General features: G+C 46.4%; 2 protein-coding genes across 5 annotated transcripts in view; both read left to right on the forward strand.

The window, feature by feature from the left end:
• LOC130387437 (desmoplakin-A-like) overlaps nucleotides 1–10,559 on the forward strand; it is a 16,641-nt gene extending 6,082 nt beyond the window's left edge. The window contains exons 12-20 of one of the 2 annotated variants that reach the window (XM_056596515.1): nucleotides 635–816; nucleotides 1,480–1,618; nucleotides 1,905–2,098; nucleotides 2,562–2,724; nucleotides 3,189–3,272; nucleotides 3,417–3,524; nucleotides 4,280–4,378; nucleotides 4,544–6,358; nucleotides 6,785–10,559. In XM_056596515.1, the coding sequence (XP_056452490.1) occupies nucleotides 635–816; nucleotides 1,480–1,618; nucleotides 1,905–2,098; nucleotides 2,562–2,724; nucleotides 3,189–3,272; nucleotides 3,417–3,524; nucleotides 4,280–4,378; nucleotides 4,544–6,358; nucleotides 6,785–10,009 (6,009 nt within the window). In that variant the 3' untranslated portion in view covers nucleotides 10,010–10,559. The remainder of the gene's footprint in view (nucleotides 1–634; nucleotides 817–1,479; nucleotides 1,619–1,904; nucleotides 2,099–2,561; nucleotides 2,725–3,188; nucleotides 3,273–3,416; nucleotides 3,525–4,279; nucleotides 4,379–4,543; nucleotides 6,359–6,784) is intronic. The other variant, XM_056596516.1, reaches the window with a different exon arrangement.
• Nucleotides 10,560–11,367: 808 nt separating this feature from the next.
• Nucleotides 11,368–15,000, forward strand: part of LOC130387440 (tensin-3-like) — a 38,975-nt gene continuing 35,342 nt past the window's right edge. For 2 of the 3 annotated variants that reach the window (XM_056596519.1, XM_056596520.1), the window contains exon 1: nucleotides 13,778–15,000. This exon is cut by the window's right edge and continues 742 nt beyond it. The gene's annotated coding sequence lies outside the window, so the exon portion shown is untranslated. Of the gene's footprint in view, nucleotides 11,844–13,777 lie in introns of those variants that run through there. The other variant, XM_056596522.1, reaches the window with a different exon arrangement.

Genomic DNA, 15,000 nt, shown 5'->3' on the forward strand with positions numbered 1-15,000 from the left:
GGCGGTGGTCGTTCGTTAACTAGTGGTTATCGGTGTAGGGGTCGATTGGTAGAGCACACCGTTGACCTTGCTCAAGGTTTGACGGTTCGATAGCCACCATCGCACACTAATTGTATGCAGTCATTGCATTGCACGGTGCGTTGGTGCAAAGCGGTCTACCCGGCATAGCTCATCAAATGATTACATACAGTCCTTTACTCTTTCTGTCTTTATTCATGGTCCAAACTGAGTTCTTCAGATACTCCTGTGGCTAGTTAACTTCGGTTCAGTTTTCCCTCATTCATGTGTTGAGCGCCACCTGGTGGAGCAATGAAGCAGTGACGTTTGTTTAGAAACTTTAGTGCGCCTTATTTTTATCAATTAAAATATTTATATTTGGCAAGGACCATTCTGTCTAACAGTTCATGAATAAAGCATAAAAATGCAATAATAAATCAAAAAATTATAATTATAATCAAAACAAAACAAAAATTATAAAAGAAATATGTATCTATGTTTGGCGCCATTGTTTCAATTCTCGTATCGCACAAAGTAGAGCGATGATATATCGCCGTATCAATATTTTATCCCATCACTCATGGTGATGTGTTCTCGTTTGATGAGAATCCTTCATTCTATGTGCTGCGGTTGCCAGGTGGTGAGCAAGGACCTGGACGCCCTCCACGACGAGTACATCCGTCTGAGGGAGAGGATCCTGAAGCAGCTGGATGGGATCCCTGCCGACTCAGAGCAGGCCAAGTACCTACGCTCTCAGCTGGACTACATCAACCTGAGGATCGGAGACCTGCAAGGCCTGAACAACTCTTACTTCAACAGGTGAAGTCATCCACCTTTTAAACCTTCTTCAATCTTTATATGGATGGAGACTGAGCATAGATCCCGAGGCAGAAAGCCATTGTCGGGACGCACGTAGAAATATGTTTTGCAGAGAAACAGGTTTACAAGCATTTCAGAATAGTCTCTCTCTCAACTGAAGAATTCGGGATATTGTTTTAAAGCACATAGTCGGATCTTATTGGCTGACCAGAAAATTATCAACAGTGTTTCAATGCCAGCATAATAACCTTGATTGTAGTCAGAGGAAGGCCAGGTGCATAACGGGAAACAGAGTCTCCCTGTACTTTCTTATCTACCAGAACACTGTGTGTGTCATCATTTGGGCCTTCTGCTACGCGAGTGGTTTCAGTCGCGACCTTATCGGTATCCAAAAAAAAGATACAAATATTATTAAGTATTACATTAAGTATTTCTGGATCATTATGTTAAGATTTCCGTTTGATTTTACTTGTTTTACAAAAAGGAACCGAAATTCGCTTGCCGTGTGATCTGGGCTTAAGAATAAGAGTCCTTCCTTAAAGTTCGGCCTTCTGTGTGCTCCAGATCTCCTCAACCAGACCTTAACGTAACCTAAAGTGAAGGATGATGTAGTCACTATAGGTTGGTGTGTCATTGATTGTGATTTTGTCGTGTTGTGCGCAGGCTGTCCTGCCTGAAAGGCGTGCTGCAGAACATGAACCAGGTCCAAGATGTGGTGCAGGTGAACGAGGTGCTGCTGACGGAGAAGGACACCACCTCCCTTGACACCCGCGAGGTGGACGAGTACCGATCCACCCTTAGGGTTTGTGTGTTCGCGTTCTGCAGAATCTCACATCTGACAAATACAAATATTTATTGCAGCTATTATCTAAGATGAGATAGTGTTGTGTAACACACAACACAAACGGTGTAGGTGTTTTAGGGTTCATTCTGGTATTATTCCATGTAGTTATTTTCTATTTCCCACTAATGATGATATAGTATCATGTTTATTTCATAAAAAATGCCTGAGAGATAAATGTAAACCATAAAGCGTTCAAATGAAAGGGCGTGTTTTGAACGGCACTGTTATTCATGTGGCTCAATAGCAAATGAGGCTGGAGCTGGACCAGAAGAGAGACCTTCTTTCTGCCATGGACTCTGAACTGGCCTCCGCAGTGCAGTACAACAGCCAGATCTCAAGGAACTTCCACAAGTGTGACGTGGATCTGACCAAGTACGCTGAGCAGGTGGGCCAGCTTAACGACCGCTGGAGCCGTATCCGGTCTCAGATTGACAGCAGGTACGATTATAAATTATTATTATTATCCTTCATAAATTATTAAAAAATATTATTGTAAATTAAAGTTATAATAATAATAACACAAATAACACATTTATTAATCAATAATAATAAATCATAATCATAATTATTATTATTGTTATTATTATTATTATCTTTATTATTATTATGGAATAGTGTATGATAGAAACCAGATTGACACGACAAGATGGAAAAACACAAACAGCCCCACATCAACATAAGCACAATTCACCACACACCCTTGGACAAAATGTCTGACACAATGACTGTACAAAATGGCCTTGAGATGGCGTTGAAACCCAGCCACATCCTAGACAACCACCTGCGTGCTTACATCCTCTTTTCTCCAGTCAGAAAGAGCCCTAAAAATACTTCCACCACCCACGCCTTCATTTCCTCTTCCGCACACTCTTTCATCCTCCCTCCCCCCTCCCCCCCAAAGATTGTGGGACCTGGAGAAGCAGGACAAGGAGCTCAGAGATTACCATAAGAGCAGCGGTAACCTGGAGACATGGATAGACAATACCCGGATACGGCAGGACAGCCTGCAGGCGGTCAAGTTCACCGACATCCCGGCTCTGATGGATCACCTCAACCAGCAGAAGGCATGTTGTTTCCGCTCAACACAGTCACACCGAATCACACAGTGCTGCTGGATTGAAGACATTCACTGTACAGTTATTATGAGTTCATTTATTTGTTTTGATATTTTTCGTGTTCTTTTTCAAACTCGTTAAGATACTTTTGACGGTAAAACTAAAATACTATTGAGATCAATGATTAGTATAACTACATATTGGTAGATGTCCTTGTATGTTTGCTTGGGATTTATTTGGAAATCGCCCGAGAGGAAACTCAACAACAATTGAGCTGGCAAATGTAATCCCTTGACAAACCAAAATGTTTAAATAACTGAATTATTATTGACCGCTATCTTACTGCCAATGTGCATTCTCATTACTGTAAGTAAGATGACAGAAGATGTAGTTGTGCTACAAGGAACTCGATATGCTTCGTATGACATCAGCTACCATTAGTCTATCTTAATGATCCATCTCTTTTTGCGCAGGTGCTATATAATGAAATCAAAGGAAAGCATGAGAAAGTGGAAGATGTTCAGAAGGACGCAGAGATCTGTGCTTCTTCCATTAAGGTTAGTATCGATGTACACACACTGTACACAAAATATATATATTAACAGAGATTTAAATTGGTTGTCACTATGCCCCTGACGGTACAGTAGGCCTATGGAGTTGTAGTTGTGTGTAATTGTATGTCCCTTGTTGTGTCCGTGCAGGACTATGAGCTACAGCTGGCCTCATACAGTGCAGGTCTGGAGACTTTGCTCAACGTTCCCATCAAGAGAACAATGTTGAAGAGCCCTGCCTCTACGGTCAGGCAAGAGGTAGGAGATCCTTTGATCCAGCATCAGTTTACCGTTACCCATCAACATGGGGCTGATTTGCTAGCTATTGCTTATAGAGAATTTAATGTTTTCTGTCATGTAGAAGTGGGTATTTGCTGGCAAGGTGCACTGTGTCAAAACACTGTTGACTATTTGGGTGTTACCATCGCCAAATTAATATCCTGTGCAATGACTAAATCAAATTGCTGCACTGTACACTAGGGCTTTGACTCCGAACTTCGTTGTTCGAATATAATTTGAATATCAAAAATTAAATCAAAATTCGAATGAATATTAGGCAGCCCTTAATATTCAAACCTGTTATGGGCAGGCCAAGAGGGAGGGACGTCGGAGAACCCGACGCAGTCCATTCATAATATTGTAATGACCACGGAAGAGGCAGTGAATGAAGTATTGATTAGACAGCGATTTATTAGAAACCTAATAAACCGTTGGAACGCGGAAGACCGGTAACCATAGCAACGCAGTAAACAAACCTCGCGAAGCCCAATCCAGGTCTTACAGAACGCATTTAATGATCAAAATATTATTCATAAATATTTGAATATATTCTAATATTAATAAACAAACAAACTTCGAATAGGATTTTTGGGCAAAATTCAAAGCCCTACTGTACACTTTCACATTGTGTACAGTGTACCGTGTCATTTGCATGGCATTAACTTGTGTCATCTTGTGTCCTTGGGAATTTGGGTAAGCCGTTACTTATCATCCGATATTTGTTTTTTACTAAGGCGACAGTGCTTCACTCGAGCTACGTGGAACTCCTGACCCGCTCCGGTGACTACCATAAGTTTCTAGGAGAGATGCTCAAGAGTATGGAAGAGCTGAAGGTAAGGCTTGTTCGTGCTCCCGACGTCATGCCTTTGTTCTTAACACAAGTCTTTGAACAAAAATGAGACGTTAATATTTGATTGCACACAATTTCTAAATAGAGAAATCTTTTTGTTTGGTAAAAACGGCTCTATTGACTTTGCTGTACTTTGTGACCCCACCAGATGAGGAACACCAGGATTGAGCTCCTGGAGGAAGAACTGAGACGTCTGAAGGAGTCCTTCCAGGACCGCAACCACAAGAACCAGTCTCTGGAGGACGCACTGGCCCGCTATAAGCTGGAGCTCAGTCAGTCCAAGGAGAAACTCATCTCTCTGGAAGAGGTGAAGATGACCTCAGTGAACCAGGTCAACGCCACCAGGGAGAGTCTGGAAGGCACCCAAAACCAGCTAAAGGATCTCAATGACAAGCTGTCCCGGCTCCAGTACCAGCTGGACGAAGAGGTGCGCAAGAGGAGGCTTGCCGAAGAACGTTACACCAGTCAGCAGGAGGAGTATGAGTCCGCCGTGCGCCGCAGGCAGAAGGAGCTAGAGGAGGTGAACTGGTCGAAGATTGACCTTGAGAAGTTGGTGAAAGACAAGGAACGTGAACTAGAAAGGCTGAAGATACAGCTGGAGGAGGAGGCGGCGCGCCGCCGCGGGGCAGAGTCGGAGATGTCAAAGGTAAGAACACAGCACAAGCAGGAGGTTAGTCAACTCAGACAGACCTTCGAGACGGAGATCCACGTCACCAAGACGTCCGTGCAGCTGTCCTCGCAGCAAAAGGAGGAAGACGCCACTGAGGCCCGACTGATATGTGACCGACTCACGGACGAGAAGAGGGACCTAGAGGAGGAGCTGAGGAGACTCAGGCTGTCCATAGCCCAGAGAGATGAGCAGAAGGGCAAGGCAGAACAGGAAGTCCTCCAGCAGAGGGAAAGGATGACCGAGGAGGTTAGGAGGCGTAGCGAGATAGAGGTGCAGCTGAGGACCCTGGTCCAGAGGAGTGGAGAGGACGACCTCAGGCTACAGGAGGCACATAGCAGCAATCAGGAGTTGACCAGAAAGATCAGTCTCCTCAAGCAGAGCCTGCAGGAGGAAGAGAGGAAGAGGAGAGGCTTTGAGATGGAGATCAGTCAGTTGAGGGAGGTCCAGACAGAACTTCAGATGAAGAACAAGGCGCATATCGACGCAATGAACAAGCTCCAGGCTTCGGAGCAGGAGAGATCTGTCATCCACCTGCAGCTGGAGAAAACGACCAGTTCAAAAACTCAAGCGGAGCAGAGTGCAGCCAGGCTGCAGAGCCATACCCAGGAATTGCAGTGCGCACTGGACAACATGGAGTCCCAGCTGCAGAAGCAGAAGATGGCTTACCAGGAGGAGTTCACCTGCAGAAAGAGGCTTGACGCCGAGCTCGAGAGGACGAAGAACTCCTGCCGAGAGCACACCACAACCATTGCCAGCCTGCGGAGCATTCAGGAGGAAGCGTCCAATTGTGAGAGAAAATATAGCATGGACGTCAAGACCCTGCAGGAGGCCCTAGATAAGAGCGTCCGGGATTTGAGGCTCACCACCGACAAACTTAACCAGATGGCGGAAGAGCTAAAGCAAGTGAAGAAGCAGCTGCTGGAGGAACAGAGCCGTTACCGTGAGCTCAACCAGAGGAGTGAGAGCCTGTATAAGACCATTGAGGAGAAGACCCGCCTGCTGAATGAAAGCACGAAGGAGGTCAATAGGCTGCAGAGCCAGACCCAGAGCATCACCAAAGAGAGGCTGAGATTGGAAGAGGAGCTGAGAACCACGAAGCAGGACAGAGATGACCTGAGGGCAAACACAGAGAGTGTAGACGAAGAGGGTCGCAACCAGATCAGAGCTTTACATTTACAGCTCCAGAGCAGCAGCAAGAGAACCATGGAACTAGAGGCTTTCATCAATGACCTGACCAAGGAGAGAGAAAAGCTTAAGTTGGAAATAGACAAAATCCAAAAGCAATCCATTGAGGTATACTTGCGCTGAGGAATAATCCTAGTTTTTTTTGACTAGTTTTGTTCTCTCTTGCATGCCTAGGTATAAGGAATTAAAATTGCTTCATGCTTCACAAAATTGCTTCCCATTTTCAAAATATGATTTATTTTGAATAACCTGGGCCCTCAACCAATCATTAACCGCACTTACTAAAACAAGCCATCACCTGCCACATAACTGCATACTAATTTAATTTAATACTAAGGCGAATGCAAAATATCATGATCCTGTCCTTTTGTATTTGCATTTCATGTCCTTTTTTTGTAATTCAAAAGGTATAAATAACTTGCTTTCATACTGTTTTCTACGCCTTTACATACGGGAATTGGGAAATATTAAGTGAAATTAAATCCTTTAAATTGGAATCTAAACTGTAATTGTGTTTTGCTTATGTCTCCACAGACATCAATGATGATTCACGAATCCAAAAGCTCCTTCACTGAGCTGAAGCAAGAGAGGGAGGGTCTGCTGAGCAAGATGAAAATGATGGAGCAAGACAAAATACGCCAGCAGCGCATTGAGGAGGAGCTCACCCGCATTAAACTCTCACTGGAGACGGAGCTCCGCAACAAGCAGCGCCTGACAGAGGAAAACACTTCTGTGCGCAAAGATCTGGCCTATTTCAAGAGCCAGTTTGAGCTGAGGGACAGCGAGAAGAGGCAGGGAGACTCTGACCGGGACAGGGCTGATCGAGAAAGGGCTTCCATGAAGAGCGAGGTGGAGAGGCTGACGAGGGAGCTGAGGACCCTTGAGGAGACATACAAGAGTCAGCGGCTGATCTCTGAAAAGGAGTCCAGGGAGATGACTTTGAGGAGACAGACACTGGAGAAAGAGATACTGATGTTGCAACAGAGACCCTCCTCGCTAAGCAGACAGACCCAGACATCCGAGAAGGTTTCAACAATAGATCCATCCAAGTTGTTGTTTGACGGAGTGCGCCGCAAAGTTACAGCCCACCAGCTCTGCGACTGCGGTATAATCAGCAAATCAACGCTAGAAATGCTTCTCAGTGGCAGGAAGACAGTAGAAGAGGTTGCTGTGGACATCCAGATAAGTCTGAAGGGTACTGGTATAATTGCTGGCATGACAAGAGGTGCCCAGGGCAAAATGCCCTTCACAGAAGCCAAAACCAAAGGTCAACTCAGCCGAGAGTGTGCCCTAATGCTATTGGAGTCCCAAGCTGCAACTGGCTATATCGTGGACCCAGCATTCAACGAAAAGATGCCTGTGGATACTGCTTGCACCAGAGGACTTGTAGATGCAGAAGATAGAGATGTTTTGCTGACAGCTGAAGCAGCCAGCACAGGATTCAAAGATCCATTCAGTGGCAAGTTGCTGTCTGTTGGTCAGGTTCTAAAACAGGGTCGCATTGACAAGCCGACTGCAATTCGTTTGCTTCAAGCTCAGGAGTCTGTTGGTGGTATCATTGACCCAGTACTTGGCGTGTTCCTGCCTAAAGATCTGGCTTTGGACCGCAACCTTATTGACGAGGACCTCTACGTGACTCTGAACAAGAAGCCTGACTGTTACCTGGATCCAACTTCAGGGAAAAAGATAAACTATAGTGATTTGAAGTTGAAGTGTAAAATCGATTCTGTCTCTGGCCTTCTTCTACTCCCTGGCGAAAAAGAAAAATGCATGACTGTGAAGGGGATTCGTAGTGAAGTTCCCATGACAGAGTTGGTTGCCTCTAACCTTCTGAGTAAGGCTGACCTGGAGAAAGTTTACCAGGGCACCCTCACTAGCCAAGATATTGAAGACAGGCTGAAGAACTACCTTTACGGCTCTTCCTGCATTGCTGGTATCTATGACGAGGCCAAAGACAGAACCATGTCCTTCTACATGGCCATGAAAGAAGGCTTGATCATGAGAGGGACTACCCTCGAGCTTCTTGAGGCCCAGGCTGCCTCTGGTTTCATGATTGATCCGGTCAACAATGTTTTCCTGACGGTGGAGGAGGCAGTTAAGAGAGGTGTGGTTGGGAACGAGTTCAAAAAGAAGCTGATATCTGCAGAGAAGGCTGTCGTTGGATACACAGATCCAGAAACCGGGAATACAATCTCCCTTTTCCAGGCCATTGACAAAGATCTAATTGAAAAGGGCCATGGAATTCGTCTGCTGGAGGCACAAATTGCAAGTGGTGGGATTATTGACCCGAAAGAGAGCCATCGTATTGATGTTGATGTGGCCTACAGAAGGGGCTACTTCAACGAAGAGATGAATGAGATCTTAACCTATGAAGGAGACGACACAAAAGGCTTCTTTGACCCAAACACCAAGGATAACTTGACGTATCTTCAGCTAAAGGAAAGGTGCATCAAAGATCCCAAAACAGGTCTAGTGCTCCTGGCACTGAGAGACAAGAGCAAAAAGACCAAGGATTTTACCGAGAGCCGCAAAAACGTGCTCCGGAAGAGAAGGGTGGTGATTGTGGACCCTGACACAGGGTTGGAGATGTCCGTGAGGGAGGCCTTCCACCGGGAGCTCATTGACTACGACACCTTCCTTGACCTGTCAGAACAGGAGTGCGAGTGGGAGGAGATCACGGTCAAGGGAGAAGATGGATCCGTCCGCGTGTTGCTGGTGGATAAGAAAACAGGAACTCAGTACGACATCAATGAGTACCTGGAACGTGGCGCAATCGATCAAGCCTCCTTGGACAGGTACCGCAGTGGAAACATCACTCTAACCGAGTTTGCTGACCTCATAACTCAAAAAAGCAGCAGTAGAGAGATGAACATTACAGCCAGCACGGCTGATGATGTGGCCACCTGTACCAGCCCCACCCAGGCCCGGCCGTCCTCCCCAACAGTCCGCAAGCGCTTCAATAGCATCTCCATCACCCTCTCTCCCGCTGAGATGTTCGATGACCTAAGCCCCGTGGGAGCAATATTTGACACAGAGACCCTGGAAAAGATCACCATTTCGGAGGCCTGCAGAAGAGGCATAGTCGACACCATTACTGCACAGAGGTTGCTGGAGGCTCAGGCCAGCACAGGGGGAATTATCAACCCTTCTACTGGCCAGCGGCTTTCTCTCCAGGATGCGGTCCATCAGACAATCATTGATGAAGATATGGCTCCTAAGCTGAAAGCCTCCCAGAAGGCCTTCACCGGCTTTGAGGACGTGAAGAGCAAAAGGAGGATGTCAGCTGCCGAGGCGATGAAGGAGAAATGGCTGCCTTACGAAGCTGGCCAAAGATTTCTAGAGTTCCAGTACCTGACAGGTGGCCTGCTGGAGCCTGGCTCCGGGCGGCGTATCTCTATGGAAGAGGCCATCCGCAGGAAGTGGCTGGACGGCCGAGAAGCCCAGAAGCTCCAGGATACACAAAACCACCAGAAGAACCTGACCTGTCCCAAAACCAAGCTGAAGATCTCCTACAAGCAGGCTATGGACGGCTGCATGGTGGAAGAGAGCAACGGCATGAAGATGCTCCAAGCCACCTCCATATCCTCCAAGGGGATCAGTAGCCCGTACAACGTGTCCAACCCGGGCTCCCGCTCTGGGTCCAGGCAGGGCTCCCGGGCCGGCTCCCGTAGGGGCAGTGTGGATTACTCATCGTCGTACTCCTTGAGTGTCTCTTCTTCTTCTGTCAATAAATCCTTCAGCAATAGCTCTCTCTCTTAATATGCAAAATCTGACTTCGGAGATGGCGAGAAGTCATTGAATAGATTGTTTTATGTAGTTGCAATATCATTTGAGTAGATTTCCAGATTTTCAAATGTGCTTTTTGCTACATAGTGTTACAATTAAAGTTGGGCAATCTTTTTATCTTTTTTTTTTTTTTTCTATGTTATATTTTAACCAATCTTATAATCCTGAATCAATCCTTCAGTTTTCTTTAAAGTTGGGTTTCTATGTTTGTTTGGTGTTAAAATATTAGGGAATATATATTCATGCTATTGTAATGGACAAATGTTTTTGTATGTAATGTAGGACCGATTTTTTAACCTAGCCTTTTGTTATTTTTATGCCAATCTTTAAACTGCCAGCTATCTAACATTAATAATTGGTTAAACACATTGAGTCTACTTAGATGCTACTTTTGATACTACTCATAACTGTTAAAGTTTATCCTATACTTAAAATGTATGAAAAATAAAAAGTTATTGTAAGAACATTAAAAGAATGCACCAAACCTTTGCATAATGAAAAATAAAGATTTCTTAACATAATTTTGCATTAAGGTTTTTATTTATTGTTTTTATTTAGAATTTCATATTCTATCAAATAAAAAAATAAAAAATAATATGCAACGATAGGCCCTGTTGCCTGCAATTAAATGCATATTTCTACCTGTAGATGGTGCTAACTGTCAATCATTCATTTGGAAGCATGCCTGAAGAAGCTTTGCCCTCATGCATATTTATAGGTCCATGGCATAGAGCAACAAATAAAGTTAGCGGTAGGCTTTGAAGCCACATTTTAAATAAAGGCTGTTTATATTAGCATATCATTAAAATACTCGCTACATTAAATACTATTTCAAACAAAAATTTCACACTCTATTTGAATAATTAAACTAAGCACATAACTTCTGAAAAGCAAATTGTGTATTGCTCAGTTGACAACGAAATAATCCGAAAAATGTAAACTCTACAAGAGTGAAAGATTAACTACTAGGGGTTATTACAGGTTTAGAAAAAGTAATACATTATCGGCTCCATCCCAAACTGGAGTATTATGTAACCAAGGCAGCATTCATTATTGTGGCTCTTTATAATTGAATGCCATATTCTCACTCATGTTATGAGATCTCACTCTAGTTCCACGTCTTGTAGGCCTAACCTAAATATAGTTTATCGTAAAATAACTTGGAGAGAGAGAGAGAGAGAGAGAGAGAGAGAGAGAGAGAGAGAGAGAGAGAGAGAGAGAGAGAGAGAGAGAGATGCAGAGGGAAAGAGAGAGAGAGAGGAAGTGAGACTACAGAGAAAGAACGGGACGGGAGGAAAGAGTGAAAAGGGGCGGGGCCCTGGGGGAGGACTATCCCATGCCAGGACTTGTGGTCGCCTCAGCGGCAGTCCTACTGGAGGAAGTTGTGTCGGCTCTGCTGGAACGGGGGGCTTGGGGGTTGATGTAGCGGTGGTAGTGGTGGTAGAGCAGCAAGCAGAGGCAGCAACAGCACCAGCTCAGGGGAAGAGCAAAGTACTTCCATTTTAGCACCGATAGCGGGAGTGCAACTGAACCATATGCTGTGGGAGAGAACAGTGTTCACAGGGAGTCGGGACAAAGTGAGCTTCACGGGAGTTGTCGATGGGATCGCGAGCACATTCCAGCACGAGGAAAATGAGTCCCCCAGCCTTTGGGCAAGCCTGTGTGACGGGCCGAGGCGCTCTTTGACTGTGGACTTTATTGCATCCCTCTCACTGTCTCCTGTGCTTGCCCCTCTCTTTACCACTGATTGACAAAGGGAATCAGTAAAAACACAAGGAATCAAGACTTCTGCATTCAGTGTGAAAAGGTAAGGTTTTGTATTTATACTTCTGAGGTCCGTTTTAAGAGTTTGTTGCTGAGCTTTTGGGCTCTCACTTTAATCTGCTGAAGTGTGCAGCCTTTATGTGACTTGTTGGTCTTTTGCAATGTAATTTATGCTTTACTATTTCCCATATGCTCTTGAGGGAGTGCACAGCGCCACACACACACACACACACACACACACACACACACACACACACACACACACACACACACACACACACACACACACACACACACACACACACACACACACACACACACACACACACACACACCACACGCACGCACACACGCACAAACACACGTACATGCCTCTACGTTCGTGTGCACGCACTTTAAGACCAAAGCAAGGATTATAACATGGCTTATAACATGGAGTCATACAAACTGAACGCTTTTATGCTTTTTTCTCCAACTCTATAAGAATGGGCCTGTTACTTTATAGGTGTGAAGAATGGGCTAATCTATTCAGCACATTTATGTCCCTCCTTTGATATGATGTTACCATGTAGTTGACATTCAGTCCCCCTCTGTTCCCCTCCCTAATGTAAAACATCTGGGCTGATCCTAGCCCCTAATGCTGAGTAGAACAGGCCATGCCCCCCCCCCACCCTAAAAAGAACTAAATAACACAACAGAAGCACCAAAAGAGGTGTAGACCGATCTGCACTGAGACAACGGGATGATGCCTTCTATACCCTGTTTGAGCTACAGCTGCTGCATGGTATTTGCAGCCCGGGGGCTAATGCAGTGCAGTCCCCAGTCGGCCATTGTTGATGATCCGAGCGAGCCTTCCTCGCATCATCACAGCAGCCGACCCTGGCCCCCTTGTCTTCCACCTGCATGTCCTAGTCTCTCCCTATCCCCGCTTTGAGTCTGAAAACAGAAACACACCTGCATTCCCCCCGCCCCCCCCCTCACACACACACACACACACACACACACACACACACACACACACACACACACACACACACACACACACACACACACACACACACACACACACACACACACACACACACACACACACACACACACACACACACACACACAAGCACATCTCTCTTTCAAGCAACAGTACACCATGCAGGTTGTCGTGAACATTTAGCGGTCTAAACTCTTTCAAGATTAGCCTTAATTACAGAGTTGGTTGGGACAGGAGAAACTTAACTGGCAATTATAGCTTTTTCTGCCTGGGTTTATTTCGCAAACGCCTGATAAGTCCAACACCCCCCTCCCGCCATCGTCTTACTCAATCTTTGACTTTGTGCGTTATCAATAACCGTCCCATGGAAGGCAAACAAATCAGTGTGTGGGAACCGGTCGTTGTGCACGTTGGGACCCAGCGGAAATGAGTCGGTTCTATGGCTCCTGGAGCTGTCTCACTGTGCTGATAACACAGGGCTAGTCATGCCGACAAAGGATTTATGAATGGATTGTGTCGTGGGTGGGTCCTGATAGCGTGGTTTGGACAGGTGGGTCTGGAGAGGGGGGGGGGGGACGACGACGACTGTGTGTGTGCGTGTGTGTGTGTGTGTGTGTGTGTGTGTGTGTGTGTGTGTGTGTGTGTGTGTGTGTGTGTGTGTGTGTGTTTGTGTGTGTGTGTGTGTGTGTGTGTGTGTGTGTGCGTGTGTGTGTGTGTACTGTACAAGCGGAACTTTGTGGTCTGGCGTCAGAGCCTTGAATGCTAGTAGACACGAGTACAGAACGCCATGAAATATCCCTTTGTCACATGCAGTGCCCCGGCCACTAAATCACCCAACATGTGTGAGTTATTAGAGAGAGGGGGGAGCGAGGGGAGGGAGAGAAAGAGACTGAATAGGGGGGGAGGAAAGGGCAAAGAAGAGGAAGAGAGTTTTTAAAAAAAGAAGAAAAGAAAACGAGGGAGCGGGAGAGTGAGAGGGGAGCGTAACGCACTCTGGAACTCATTCCAATATGACCTTGGGATAGAAAAGGGGCTAATTAGGGAGCATTTAGGGAGAGATGGCGGGTGTGTAGTGTGTGCCCATTCACTCCGTGGCTGGTGTTCACTCTTATTCTTTATGTCCTTTTTAAAATATCTCATGAAAACAAGCCACTCTGCAACTATACGTTCCACTGCCAGGATGACTAAATAAACAGACTAAATATACGCCCGGGCCTTCCGCGGCAACAGGTTCTATGGTTTGTTGATTTCCTGTTCCTCGATGTCCAAAGTGCTGTCGGAGACACAAAAGACCGCCGCATGAAATGCATAAAACCCCATGACAGGAAACGGAGGGGCCCACGTCTGTGGCCGGGGCCTCCGTTCGACCAGGCCTGTCCGCAGGTTCACCATCGCCATGGCGGTGTAATCTCGGAACTCGCAGGACGTGCTCCTTAACATTCATCCCGAGCGTGGCGCGGGGGGGGCGCCCTGACGTGGTTCAGAGCGGCGGGAGCTGATTGTTATCAGGACATCGGCGGGTCGTCTGAGCCGAGGGCCCCGTGGCTTTGTGCATCGGAGGCTAAAGCCACGTCTTGGAAGCTCTGCTGAACCGCAGTTCGGAGAATGTTATCATCAGCGTTGTCGAAACCGCAGAGGACAGAACGGTGTACGTCGGAGGTACGGTGCGCGGTCTCTCCGAGCTCTTTCTGATCGCCTGACGCGGAGCGGTAGGGTGAAACATGGTTTTGGCGTTTCACGGGTTCCCTGCAAAAACATTCCAGTGAACCAGCCTCCCTTGCACATGTACACACGCACACTCCCCCCAAACCCAACCACCCTCTCCCCCTCACTCCCTTCCTTCAGAAAAAAAAAAAACTGCCAGCCAGACTTCCTAAAGCATTTATGGCCTTCTAGGTGTTATTCTGGGGTTGGAGGACAAACGGCTCTGGGAGATCGTGAATCTGCCTGGTGGCTTAAGCAGAGCTCAGGCTCTCCCATGGAGAGAGAGAGGGGAGACTCTGGGGAGCTGCTGCTGGCAGATGCTTCCCTCTCACACCTCCTGGAGCACAGGTCTAGCCTGCTCGCTTGTCTGGGTGGGCCCTGCACACACGTAACGGCCCCTTTTGACCCCCAGCGCTACCACAACAGGTTATGGAACAATACAGGCTGCCCCAGGGGGAATGTTCCTTTGACGCTCCAAATCCAGTTGGGATTGCCGCTTATTTTTCTT

This window comes from Gadus chalcogrammus, chromosome 8, assembly GCF_026213295.1.
Source record: "Gadus chalcogrammus isolate NIFS_2021 chromosome 8, NIFS_Gcha_1.0, whole genome shotgun sequence".
In the NCBI taxonomy this organism is placed as follows: domain Eukaryota; kingdom Metazoa; phylum Chordata; class Actinopteri; order Gadiformes; family Gadidae; genus Gadus; species Gadus chalcogrammus.